A 14,484-nucleotide genomic window follows, 5' to 3' on the forward strand; every position below is an offset into this window, starting at 1 on the left:
CTTTTTGTTTCATTGGGACGTTCCAACATGTGAAAGTCTTCTTTTTCAGGGTTGTCTAACATGATGTCTGATGGTGAATTCCTACGAACCAGCTGTGGCTCACCCAACTATGCAGCACCAGAAGTCATCTCTGGAAGGTAGAATATAAAGCCAGTGGCTATGATTTTTATCAAAGACATGGAATGGGTTGTTTCTAATAGCTGAGCAATTTACAATCCTTTATGTATGTATTCTTCATATGATAGCATCCTATTATTTGGGTTATACAATTATCTTGAAACAAGAAACAGTAACACAAAAAGGAATAAAGGTGTAACATTTGCATTCTTTGCACCTAGGCACTTTTAAGAAACAGTTTCTTAAAAGAGCATAAATGCCAAAGGGTGACTTAAGGTGATTTGGCATGGCAGAGGGATGATAAGGGAAAAGTTTTGGTAGTTCTGGGTTGAAGGATGGACTGTCAACCAGAACTGCAAAATTAGCAGGAAGGATGTTACCATAATCAGATGCTCTACCTGCTAGTCAGCACTACATCTCTCTTCCTCCTCCAGCTGTCCAGCACATGACTTATTTGTTGCTGCTTTACAGGTGTTGTCCTAAGAAACCGGTTAACATGATCTTCTTTTTGTCCAGATTGTATGCTGGTCCAGAGGTTGACATCTGGAGCTGTGGTGTTATTCTCTATGCTCTTCTCTGTGGGACTCTTCCTTTTGATGATGATCATGTCCCAACACTCTTTAAAAAAATCCGTGGAGGTGTCTTCTACATTCCTGAATATCTCAACCGCTCAGTTGCTACTCTACTCATGCATATGTTGCAGGTTGACCCACTCAAAAGAGCAACCATCAAGGACATACGGTAATTTTGGTGTCAAAAATTATTAAAACATCACCTTGAGATATATTTCTGAGGTAGGGAAAACAGAGATTGCCAGAGAAAGTCAGCCTGTTTATGCTTTTAATATCAAATTTAAAAAACTGAGTACAGAAGGCCCTTGGTTTCTACTGGGGTTTGGGATCCAGGACCCCCTGTGGATATAAAATGGCAAAAACAAGGTTTGCTTTTTGGAATTTTCTTTTGAATATTTTCAAGCCACAAATGATTGGATCTGTGGGTGCAGAATCTGTAGATACGGAGAGCCAAAAGTACATAAGTAATCAAAACATTGGTTTATCGCAGAGCCATCCATGCTAAGATATTCTTAACATTCACAGGTAGACTGGGAGAGACCAAGATGTGACTTGGTTATACACAAACTCAGATTGAAATAGGATTTTGGTGAAACAGCATGAGTGCCTTCAGCCTTCTCATTGGCTCTTATGTGGATGACACCATAGACATCCTCCCCAGAGTGAATCCCAGACAGAGCTGAGGTAGAAGCACTTTTTAACAAGGGTGGCCAAAGTTATTAAGCTAAGAAGCACACATCAAAATCTTTACGTGGCCCAGAGCCTCAGGTTACCATATACCACCCATCATACTACTATATTCTTTTCTCTCATGCTTCCAACTCATAACAAGATTCCTAGGAAGTTTACCTACCTCTGTATTATCATTGGTAATGCAGTATGTGGCCACAGCATATGGCTTTGACTGAGGATACGGAGAGGCATCTGGCATACTTTACAGCAGATGGGCAGAAGGGGCTTTTTAAAAAACCATTAATGAACCCTACACCTGTCAAGTTTAATTCTTCCTGTTAATAATTAGCTTATTTTAATCCTGCTAAATTCTTCTCTTCCTTAGTTTCTTTCAGTATCATTTCCCAAAATTATTGGTCATTTTGACAAGCTTATCAGCAGCACTATTAGCACAAGTCTCAGCTCTTTGAAATTCAAAGTTGTTAAGCAAGTAGACATTGCCTGCCATTGTCATACAATGTGAAGTCAAAGGCTTTCATGGCTGGCATCCATGGTTTTTTGTGGGTTTTTCGGGCTATGTGGCCATGTTCTAAAAGAGTTTCTTCCTAAGGTTTCACCAGCATCTGTGGCTGGCATCTTCAGAGAATGCTTGCCTGGAAAGGAGTTGGGTATATATAGTGTGTGACCTGGAAAGGCAGGATTGATTTGTCATTAGAATCATAGAATCCTAGAGTTGGAAGAGACTACAAGGGCCATCCAGTCCAACCCCCTGCTATGTAGGAAATCTAAATCCATCACTACAATTATCATCTCAAGTAGATGTGATGGCCAGAGGTGCCTGGTACCAACTTCGGTTGATATGCCAACTGTGTCCCTACTTGGACCGAAAGGACCTTGAAGCAATGGTTCATGCACTGGTAATCTCTCATTTAGACTTCTGTAATGCGCTCTACATGGGGCTACCTTTGTATCAAGTTCGGAAACTTCAATTAGTACAAAATGCAGCAGCCAGACTGGTCATTGGTACACGAAACAGATCTCTTCCGGCGAGCCTACCCCCAGACATGCTTTAACAGCTTAAGATGATACTCCACTCGGAACTTGATGAGGAATCAGATTTTGATATTGCACATGTACAGGCATTTTAATGTGTTTTTAAATTTTGCTTTGTATAATGATAACGTATTTTAACTATGTGTAACTTTATATATGTGCTGTTCCCCTGCCTCGATCCGTAGGGAGAGGTGGGATATATAAATAAAAATTATTATTATTATTATTATTATTATTATTATTATTATTATTAAATCAAAGCATCCCCGACAGATGGCCATCCAGTCTCTGTTTAAAGACCTCTGTAGAAGGAGACTCCACCACAATCCGAGGGAGTTTGTTCCACTGTTGAACAACCCTTACTGTCAGGAAGTTCCTCCTAATGTTGAGGTGGAATCTCTTTTTCTGCAGTTTGCATCCATGGTTCCTCATTCTAGTCTTTGGAGCAGCAGAAAACAAGCTTGCTCCCTCCTCAATATGATATCCCTTCAAATATTTAAACAGGGCTGTCACATCACCTCTTAACCTTCTCTTCTCCAGGCTAAACATCCCCAGCTCCCTAAGGCATTCCTCATAGGGCATGGTTTCCTGACCCTTCACCATTTTAGTTGCCCAGCTTTTTATATTTCATGATAAGTCAGATTTAAGGTTGTCACAGAGGGTTTTAACTGTTAGCTAACAATTCTTTTTCTAGAGAACATGAGTGGTTCAAGCAGGATCTGCCTAGTTACTTGTTTCCAGAAGACCCTTCATATGATGCCAATGTCATTGATGATGATGCTGTTCGTGAAGTTTGTGAGAAATTTGAATGCACTGAGTCTGAGGTGATGACAAGCTTATACAGTGGAGATCCTCAAGACCAGCTTGCAGTTGCTTATCACCTTATTATCGATAATCGGAGAATCATGAACCAAGCCAGTGAATTCTACCTCGCCTCTAGCCCACCCTCTGGTTCTTTTATGGATGACTCTATGCACATCCCTCCAGGAGTAAAACCTCACCCAGAGCGGATGCCTCCATTAGTAGCAGATAGTCCTAAAGCAAAAAGTTCATTGGAAGCATTGAATACTACTAAGCCAAAACCATTGACTGTCAAAAAGGCCAAGTGGCATTTAGGAATACGGAGTCAAAGCAAACCTTATGATATCATGGCTGAAGTCTACCGTGCTATGAAACACTTGGAATTTGAATGGAAGGTGAGAAATAGCAATAATCTGTGTGTCATTAATATTTTTCTAGAAAGTTCTATTTGTTAATTTATTAAAGACTATCTATATAATAATTTGCTGAAATAATTTAAAATCTTAGCTTGCTGCCCTTTGTCCAAAATATGTAAAGTAAAGCTTTCAACAATAAAACAGAACAAACATAAAAATGAAAAAGCTGCTGACTCAGACCAAAAAGTTTTTCGTGGGTGTTGGAATCATGCACCTCTCCAAATGTTGTTGGACCACAAGTCCCAGAAGACCTAGGCATCATAGCTCTTGGTAAGGAATCCTGGGAGATGTAATCCAGCAACTTCTGAAGGGCCACTTACTTCTCTGGTCCAGCATTCTGTTTCCTGCAGTGGGAACAGATGCCTATGTATGTGAACATGATAGCAACCTCATGCCCATGTTCCTCAGCAACTGATATTCAGAGACATCCTGCTTCTGATGCTGAAGGTAGTATCTTCTATACCAGGGCCAGGTGGTGCTGCAGCCCAGATTTTTGCACCTAACACCCATCATGGTCTGCATCAGGCCTGAACATATAGAAACAAAAGATAATCAGAAGTGACAAGATTGTCAGTGGCAGGTTGGCTGTAAAAAAAAAATAGAAGAGAGGTTCTATAGTTTGGATGGGGTGGTTTTTGCTAGCCTAAAACTGATGCCCTTGCAGCATCAGCCATGGTTAAAAAAAAGTATTGTATTATTATTATTATTATTATTATTATTATTATTATTATTGGTGCTCCTGGCATGGCAGAAAGATTTCCCCCCCTGAATCTACCTAGCAAAAATAAGCCTTGTGAAGATGTGTGGCCCATGGGACATATTTTGCATACCTCAGCTCTGAATAATAAAAGCATGCAATAAATATCATGGTCTTTGCCTAATGCAGAAACGGCAGAAAAATAAGTAGCAGGTGGGCCTCCCTAGGGAATAGGTTAAGTGAGGCACCCCAGCTAAGGAGGTACCCTCTTTCTTGCCACCTCTCCCCTAATTTCTGCTACAGGGGAGTGAGGGCTCTCAGAGCAGGTCCTCTGTTAAAGAACTGAGACCAGAGGCAGTGAGATGATCCTTCAGGTACCGTGATCACAACAGAGCTTAAAAGTGCTCCCACTCCTTTAAAAAACAAAACAAAACTTTTCCATGCCATGCATCCCAAACTGCCTAGGGCTTTAAAAGTAAATAAGCAATCTGTTGGCATAGCACCAGCAGTGTCTAATTGTAAATATCTTTAGTCTATTGACATCACCTTCTTTGTGAGTATTAGAACATTATAACTGCAGCCCTAGACACATTTACCTGGGGGGCAATTCCCACTCAATTCAGTCAGTTTTATTTCTCAGCAGAGATACATAAGCAGACACACACTGCATTGTAACTGTAGTCTATTTTTAATTATTGGCTTATGATTTTCTTTCTTAAGCTGCCTGAGCTTGATGGGGTAGATAATTCTGTCTGGCACAGCTGTAAGGATGCTAGGAACTCTTCAGATTTCTAATTTTAGTCATTAATTCCCTTCTAGGTAACTAATCTTTCTAAAAGCTCTTAAGAGAAGATGTTTGTCTATTATTTGTGCATGGTTTCAAGGAACTATGTGGCCAGAGAAGACATAGAAATATTGTTACATTAAATCTGTTTCAAATAATGGAGTATTTTCTAGTTTTACTACAAGGTAGTTGTCAGATTACATAGTGATACATTATGTGTAAAACAGGCTCAGGCTGTAACCGTTTGCACATTTATTTGGAAGTGGATTTCATTGAACACAATAGGACACCCCTCCCACAATCAAATATAGGATTTTACTCTAAAACATATTCATATCCAGTTCCTTACGTCCTTAATTTATAGCCATATTTGAAGATGAGCATGATTTCATCTCAAAGAGATTAATAGTTTTATTTCGGAGATGCTCTCCCCTAGTTTCTCAATAAATTATTCATAAGCAAAAGTCAATGTTGACTCTTGAGTAGGTTCATTTTCTTTTACTTTTCTTATTCTATTACACATCCTCAGTAGGTAACACTTTCTCAACTATCATTCTATATTTGATAGATATGTTTACTGAAAATTAGATTGTTCACAAACTACATTTGAAATTTAATTTTAAGCTATTATGCTCTTGTACTTGTTCTGCTCGTTTTATTTTGATTTTTCTGTGCTGTTTCAGTTACTTTGTGATTGTTCATTTGCATGTTGTTATATGTATTTGTTGTATGCATTTGTATATCTTCACTGTTTGGCTTTTTTTCTGAACCAAAAAAAGAGAAATACAGAGGGCCCTTGGTATCTGATGGAGTTTGGTTCCAGGAATTCCCATGGATACCAAAACCTGTTGATGCTCAAGCTCCATTAAAAACAATGGCATAGTAAAACGGTGTCCCTTATGTAAAACAGCAAAATCAAGGTTTGGGGTTTGGGTTTTTTTTGGAATTTATATAGTTAAAAAATATTTTCAAGCCATGGATGCTTGAATCCATGGATAAAAAAATCCATGGATATGGAGTGCTGACTGTATAAATAATTTGTAATACAATCTAATCCTGTCAAATGTAAGCCTCATCATATTTAATGGGGATTGCACCTAGATAATTGTGCGTAGGATTGCAACCAGAATGCTGCACTTTGGTAACTCAGATAAATTGCCAAGAAAAGAATGCTATAATCTATCTACATTGGGAATCTGAAGTTTATTTCATACATTTGTTTATTTAAAATAATTCTCTAATTTCTTTCTTGAGAACTTCCTTTTTTAAATCCAAGAATCAAAGCCATAAGGACCACTAACCCTTGTTGCCATGGCTCATGGAAGAGCATTTTGCCGCTCATTTCTGTGATGTCTAAAGAATTAATTCTGCTAGCAGGTTGGGCAGCAAATGCCAAAAAGGCTGGGAGTAGTAGTTCAACCTAGGCATAAGTATAAATATTTCCTTTGGTTGTGACATGAAGTATTGAAGAAAAAAAAAAGTTTAAAAAAACACACCAAAATCCCCAGTTTATTATTATTATTATTATTATTATTTATTTTATTTTATTTTATTTTGGTTTAAACTAGGTTTTTGTTTGTTTTCTTTTTCATTAATGTGCAGGACTCCACCAATATAGGACTAAATCAGAAAATTAAATAGCAAAATGCTGTTCAGATGTTATGGCCACTTGCTTAACTAATAATTGTTCTTTTAAAAGTGCTCTTTTAAAGCAAACATGTTTTGAATGAACTTAAGTTACTTTCTGAATGGCATTTCTTGCACTATAAAGTTAAGTGATTAAAAAGAAGCAATTGACAGTGGATACCGGCCTAACAATGAACAAATGTCAGTAAACTGTTAAAATGTTTAAATTAAAACCGTCATGTTGTCCCAGTAAGAGGTTTGGAAAATAGTAATAATAGTCAGACTATATATATATTATATATATATGAGAGAACAATCAGTTTTACAAAAATCAAGATTGGTTTATTTTTGTTTTATTTTTTAAAAATCATTTTAAAAAAGTCAACCTGGCTTAAACCAGCCAAAGTTGAGGATGCTGCCTTAGCAGAACAGGGATAGGTCAAGAAAGAGTAATCCTAATAGGGGAATGCTAGAGCTTGAAAAAGTTAGAGTTTTGCACAGCAACTATGAGAACCTCAAGCAAGCATACCACTGGCTATGGGTCCGGGGTGATTCTGGAAGATGTAGTGAAAAAAAAATAGCCATCTTCTCTCTCATCCACTGTCAATGCCTTGTATGTGCGCATGTCTGTGTGTTTATGGAATATCTGTAGATTGGAGTCTGATGAACTCACAGTCACTCTCTTTGTTTACAAATCTTGACAGGCATGAGTGTGAAGGGAACAGGGGCAGAACCAATGGTTCTGTTTCTACTCTTCCTCTCACCACAATTATGTTCACCTGAATATGAATGAAGTATTATAGTTTTCTTCTTCAACATCCTGTTTTGTTTTCCTTCAAGTGTATTTATTTAATGTTTAGTTTTGTCCCACATAGTTTTATAATATAGTGCACAATATTAACTGCCTTGCAAGCTACATCTGAATATAGTTAGGACCAATTGTTCATTTAGCATAGTTTTATCCTCATAAATAAACAGAAATGGCAAAGGATTACAAAGATTATATATGACACTCGTCCCTCCACATTTGCTGGGGTTAGGAGCACACAACCTCCGTGAATGTGGAAAAACAACAACTAACAAAAACACTGTTTTTACCTGAGAGAACACCTTTCTAGGAATCTCTAGGTTCTTCAGTGTGACTTGGTTAAAGTTGACCATAGAATTGTGCTGGAGGAGCTAGAAATTCCTAGAGAGAACATATTAATAAAATCCACGAATAATCAAATGCACAAAAGTCAAAGCCACAAATGTGGAGCCCTGGTGGCACAGTGGTTAAATGCCTGTACTGCAGCCACTCACTCAAAGCCGTAAGGTTGTGAGTTCAATACCTGCCAGCGGCTCAAGCCCGACTCAGGCTTGCATCCTTCCGTAGGTGGCTAAAATGAGTACCCAGATTGTTGGGGGCAATTAGCTTACACTTTGTAAACTGCTTAGGGAGTGCTTAAGTGCACTGATAAAGCGGTATGGAAATGTACTTGCTATTGTTATTGCTATTGGAGGGACGAGTGTACAACATTATCATGTATAGGTTGTTGGAGGTGAATTGTCTTAACTTCATCATAGACTGTATCTAAATGCTATCTGAATGGCCTGGATTGAGACTTTTTATAATCTCCAAAATTGTATTAGTTTAGCACAGGCAAAGAGAATCTTGATGATCAAGAAATTGATAGATAGATTTTTTTTAATAATTGTTAAAAAAGTATTGCTAGGAATTGTTAAAAAAGTATTGTTTAGGATGTGTTTATTTAAAAGTGATACTATTATTTATTTAAAAATTCTCAAAGGCACTTTCTGTTGACAAACAATGAATTTATTTTATGTTCAAAATTTGTTTGCACAAATCATACTCATTATTTTTATTAAGCAAAGAGCCTGACATTATTTAAGCCATATCGGGTGCAATCTAGCATGGATATAATCAGAGGTAAGTTTCTATGGGTCCACTGGGAGTCATTGCACCATAGTTGTAAATAGGACTGTAGTAAGTCTCCCTGTACTCAGTGTGGTTTCTTTTGAAGAGACATGTGTAGGATTGCATTCATATTTTTTTTGTGTAAAAAGATAAAATTGTTTTCTTAAAATTAAATTGCTCCAAAAAGTCATTGTTTCTCCTGTGCAATAATTACATGTTTTAGGTGGTGAATGCTTATCATCTTAGAGTTCGTAGAAAGAATCCAGTGACTGGAAATTTCGTCAAAATGAGTTTGCAGCTTTATCAGGTTGACAATCGCAGCTATCTGCTGGACTTTAAAAGTATTGATGGTAAGAAGGAGCTGTTGTAGAATAAAAACACCAAGATGAAGAAGGCTTGATTTAAAATGGTATAATCTCTTTTCCCCTTCACACATTTTAATATTTTCTGTTTCCTTATAGCATCTTTTCTGGACAACTGTTGCTATAGCTAATACTTTAATCTGTTAATCATCACTAGTGTTAACTGTGGTAGTTTCATATGTGTTTCCTAACCAGCTATCTGCTAGGTGTTTTGGAATGCAGTTTCCGTTGTGTCTAATTAGTATGGGCAGCACTCATGCTGTCTGAGGATGAAGCCACCAGGTTGAAGAAGGTTGGTTTAATGGCATCAACCTAATGTGGATGCAAGAGAAATTTCATCAAGATTCACAGCAACCCGTAAACGGGCGATGCTGTCGCATACCTGTTCTGATCATAGACCATTTCAGGCCTCCTTATAACAGAGTTTTTTCTGCCATGCATGTAAGATTCTCTTACAGTTAGGAGAGTACCAGCTGAAACAATCCTTTATATGTCATTTTCATTTTCATTGCTGCTGAAAGTTGTGTCAGTTGTTCAGTTTCCTTTATGCATTTCTTTGATTCTGCCTCCCACCTTTTGTCCCGAACACTAGAATGAAATAGATGAAACATTTTAATTTTTTGTGTAGTTAACTGTTTCCTCCACACCAAAGTTGTACATTTTGACATGATTATCAAAATGCCAAAATTTAACTCTACTCATATGGAAAATCCTGGTTCATATGTTAGTGGAATGGAGAACTCACTCTACATTGCACCCTTATAGGAGATGCCCAAGGTGCAGGCCCTTTAGCCCTCAAAGTTCAGCACCTTGGATAGCTCATTAAAAGGTTAGACTCGATTTTGCAATGGGTGGCAGACAAATTCATGCAAATTCTTGGCTTCATGCTCAACTCATATAAGTCAGCAAGAAAACTCCAAGCTACAGTCCAATTAAATCAGTGGGCTTTATTCATTAAAACTGCATTCCTGTACCCCAGAGGTGACAGTCTGTAGTTGTGCCAGTGCCAAATTGCCCCCCAGGAGCATGGCAGCAGGCCAGATGAAGTTGTGGGAGGGAGACAGGACCCAAACTCGGGAATCATCTAGCAGTCTTCCTCTCTGGTATCCATTTTGGGGCCTTTTTCATGCAGCGATTTCATTCCAGATGAGATGCCTCTGTTTGCTGCTTGCACTCAGTTGAGAAACAGGAATTTGGGGAAAGGATTTGTGAGTTTAGGGAGCAGGGATCCCCCAGGATAGGCCTACAGGCTGGAACCTCCCCTACTTTGCCCACTTACTGGGATTAAGCCTCATCAAGTTAATGGGATTCTTGTGTGCATGTGGGGCAATCATGCTTTTAAGCCATTGGGTGAAATCTTACTCCTCCCCATACCCAAGTTCCATTTTGTAAAAATAATGTGCAGAGACATTTAAAAAAGTATAAACCTCTCCCAGTCACCTCCTTCAATTGATGCTTTCAGAAGAAAAATTCAAACATAGAAGTCAGATAAGGAGCAGAGAAAGGAACACAAAGGAGCTCAAGTGTCATAGCATTTAGAACAAACACTTTAAATTAATTTTCTGTTTGTGCTTTTAAGATGATGTCATGGAGCAAAGATCAGGCTCTTCGACACCTCAGCGCTCATGCTCTGCAGCTCGATTGCACAGACCAAGACTGAGTTTTGATTCTGCCACTGTTGATTACCAGTCACTCTCAGGGACTCTCACTGGCTCCCTGACGGGGAGCACGTCCTCTGTTACACCTCGCCTTGGTAGCCACACCATGGATTTCTTTGAAATGTGTGCCAGTCTCATCATGGCCCTTGCTCGCTGACAGGTATCCTTAGGAAGCTTGATTTCTTTGGTCAGTGCCAGCCAGCCTGATATCTGCACAAAAAGGATAAATTGGCCACTTGCAGCAAGGAAAGCCTACTTCTGAAAGTGGAAATATCAGATCCTACAGACATGCTATATTTTGTACGTTAAGGGAAATAGGCAAATGTGGTCAGTGTATGTAATTCCAATGGCAGAATTTGCTTTATTTTTGCAAGAAGTTTGGTATAGCCATGTTTAGGTCATGAGTGTATGGTTGCAGTGGTGGAGCAGTGAGAGACAGACATGAAAAGCACTATGGGCCCTTTCCAACAGTTGACAGTTCTTATTGGTTGCCACTGTAAAGTTAAATGCATCAAAAAAATGCAACAGCTGCCAAATTCTGAAAATGTCTGCAGGTGCAGAAACTGCAGTGCTCTTTGCTGTTGTGAACACATCTGTGCAATAATGTTCCTGAAGACTTGATAATTCCTTTATAATTCAGTATACTGATTTCAGAAAACAAAGATAATACACTACTAGAGGGTTGATTTGCACTTACATCCCTGGAGGTTTTTCCCCCCCACCTCTGCTGTTATTCCATGGACTGTAAGAAGCAAAATCACCCCTAGAGACTGTAGCTCAATGAGAAATGCAATTTATGAATACTTGAGGCCCTAAATAGTAAATATTTATAGGCTTAGTCCCAGGCATCTCTATTGGGTAAATCTGTGGTGAAAGGCCTCTGGTCAAGCTGTGATATAATACGTTCTGTGGGAGTGATTTTTGAATGCTCAGGGAGTAAGCACAAATCCTAGATTCTTGGGAATGAACTGTTGCAATGTAAAAATGCATCTCTTCATTCCAAACGCAGTCCTGTAATTAAGTCAGATACCACAGGGAAATTATTTCCTAAGGACATGGAGAGCAGGACATAAGAACTGATGATAACTATCCTCAGAAGCAGTGGACTGTATAAGTGGCTCTCAATTTTTGATTCATTGAAGTTGACTACAGTTCCCATTCAACTTAGCCATTGTGGCTATTGATATGAGCTACTAGGTTTTCTGTAGTTCAGAAGCATCTGGAGATCCAAACATTGGGAACCACAGAGCTAAATGACCTGTTTGCCTGGCTTGTTAAGGCACTCCTCTTATATTCTTATCATGTTGTGATGAAATTAGAGAAAGTAGCAATTTTTATGAACAACAGCATATGAGCAATGATGCATATACCTCTACCGTTCCAAAGTGTGATAAGACTTTGCTGAATTTTGTAACAGAATTTTGATTACCATGGAGAGAGATATAGATACTCAGAGATAAAAATAGAATGAAATATATGAGCCACTAAGTAGAACAGTGCATGTGCAGGAACAATGTTGATTTAGCGTATGCACAAACTTACAGGATTCACAAGGAGAGTCCTGTCTGCTGTCTTTATAATACCTTCCAGTCACAACCAGTGCCTAAAATGTATGGACTAAAGCCCACTCCTCCACTCTTCCTCCTTTGTCTGCCAAGAAGTAGCAGACAGTGGGTGGATGGTTCCTCACCTCCCTTACTTTGGCTAGTGACTAGGCAACACTCCTCCAGCTGGCAGCCTACGGTATATAAATTAGCAAACCCTTAAAATGCCAACAAGCTTTTTTTGAGAGGTGGTAGTAGGACAAGGTCATCAACTTTTACCAAACTATCCTCACAGCAGCATGTTCACAGTTTTAATTAAAGTTGTACATTAGGGAGTTTCTTTTCCCTCTAAAGAAATTCTTTCCACTGCAATCTTTCATAACCACTTTGTGCTCAAAGTTTTTCCATTGTCCTGGGATTATTACGTTCCAACTACCTACTATGTCCAATAAGCAATCTGTTCTTAATTACATTATTAGTCCTCCATCAATCGTTATGGGCCATGCCTTGCACTAAATATACCAAAGTGACAAGACCTGTATATTTAAATAAGGAACACATATTAATCCCAGTACAGTTGCAGAACTGATCAAGATGTAGAGTTTTATAATTGTAGGATGGAGAGAAAAATTATATGTTCTTGGGAGAGAGGTTCTTTGGTAACACACTTTTTGACAAAGAAAGCTCAATAAGCAAAACCCTGCAAGTGGCATAGATCAGCATATACCCTAGTTACTCAGGTGCATATATTTTGCAGGAGTATTGTGGAAAAGGGCATCCAATACTGCCTTATGCTGCCCCTTGCTTCAGAGAATAGTGGCCTCCCACACAGGGCTCTATTCCCATGGTTCCTGACTGACTGACTGTCTCAGGTTCTTTCAAGCACCCTGGGATGGAAGGAGCCAGTCTGATGCACAGGTGTACTCCCACACCCAAACACTAGCCAAAGGGACAGAGGTGCACCTAGAAGCTCCAACTGCTGATGTGCAGTGAGAGTGGAAATCAGGACAAAGAAACAATGGCATAAGTACAGTACAATGATATTGACTTAGGCTGTCCCAGCAGGTGTACCAAGTCTCATTTACACTGACAAAGGAAGAGAATTATGGGGATGCCAAGGCTGTTCAGAGATGTAGCAAGGAACATGATAAAGGGAAATTTTAAAAGAAGAAAAGGAAAGAATCAGCAGGAAAGCATTATGGCATCTCAAAGAGATGTGCCCCCCCCCTTAAAAATTTAGTCCATTTTTTCTTCTATTGCTTTGACCGGTACTGATCCAGGATTTCTGGGCTTCTCTCTGCCCTCCAACTCACTGATGTAAACACACACTGCTATAAGGAGACTTTAGGTTGAGTGGAAAAGAACTACATTTTTGTTTTACTTTTTTTGGTAAGCACTAAGAATATTTATCCATTCATATAATAATCTAGAATATGTCTTATGAAAAGTAAATCCCACTAAGTTCAATTACTTTTAGGTAAACAGATATAGGGCTGTAGTCTAATCAATACCCTCTGTAATATCCACGCTTTAAGAAAAATGACATTTAGCTTGTTTGTATATTATTCTTCTATTAGTGGCTTTGTGACAGCCACCACAGCAGATCAGCTGGCACTAGGCTGCACAACCAGACTGGAAAGTAAGAGAGAGGTTGATTATTTTGACTATCATAAAGGCCAGGCAGTCAGCACTGTGCATCGCTAGTTTGGTTTGGAAATCAGAGCAACTTGTTGTTCCTAGTTTGTCTGTTCCTTATTGAAATGTATCAATCTGCCTTAAAAGAGTGACTTGGATCCTTAGCGGGATCACTGCTCATTTGAATTATATTGTTGGTATCAACAAGAACTAAATCATTAGGTTTTTCTCCTAATTTGTTCCTCTAACCTCTTCATTTCTCTCACCAATTTCTTTCAGTCCTTGTTACATGGTTCTGTTTCTTCTTACCACCTTTCCCCCAATGATCTTGCTACTGGGAATTTTTTAACATCAGTCCAAAATAAAATATGCATCTGATGGTTTCCTTACTTCACCCTCTATTACTTTTCCTTTTCTTTATCCTTCTGTTATATTAGGGAGCCCTGCCAGTGCAGTGGTTAAATACCTGTAGTGCAGCCACTCACTCACAAACCATAAGATTGTCAGTTTAATACCAGCCAGGGGCTCAGGGCCAACTCAGCCTGGCATCCTTCTGAGGTCGCTAAAATGAGTACCCAGCTTGTTGGGGGCAATTAGCTTACACATTGTAAACCACTTAGGGAGTGCTT

At 38.8% G+C, this 14,484-nt stretch overlaps 1 protein-coding gene across 1 annotated transcript in view; it reads left to right on the top strand.

Annotated features, from left to right (window-relative positions):
• Positions 1 to 14,244, top strand: part of PRKAA2 (protein kinase AMP-activated catalytic subunit alpha 2) — a 33,112-nt gene extending 18,868 nt beyond the window's left edge. Inside the window, 5 exon segments of the mRNA XM_042463705.1 lie at positions 50 to 137; positions 634 to 858; positions 3,109 to 3,610; positions 8,880 to 9,006; positions 10,598 to 14,244. Of these exon segments, the coding sequence (XP_042319639.1) occupies positions 50 to 137; positions 634 to 858; positions 3,109 to 3,610; positions 8,880 to 9,006; positions 10,598 to 10,833 (1,178 nt within the window). The 3' untranslated portion in view covers positions 10,834 to 14,244.
• The last annotated feature ends 240 nt before the right edge of the window (positions 14,245 to 14,484 follow it).

This window comes from Sceloporus undulatus, chromosome 4 (assembly GCF_019175285.1).
Source record: "Sceloporus undulatus isolate JIND9_A2432 ecotype Alabama chromosome 4, SceUnd_v1.1, whole genome shotgun sequence".
Lineage (NCBI taxonomy): Eukaryota > Metazoa > Chordata > Lepidosauria > Squamata > Phrynosomatidae > Sceloporus > Sceloporus undulatus.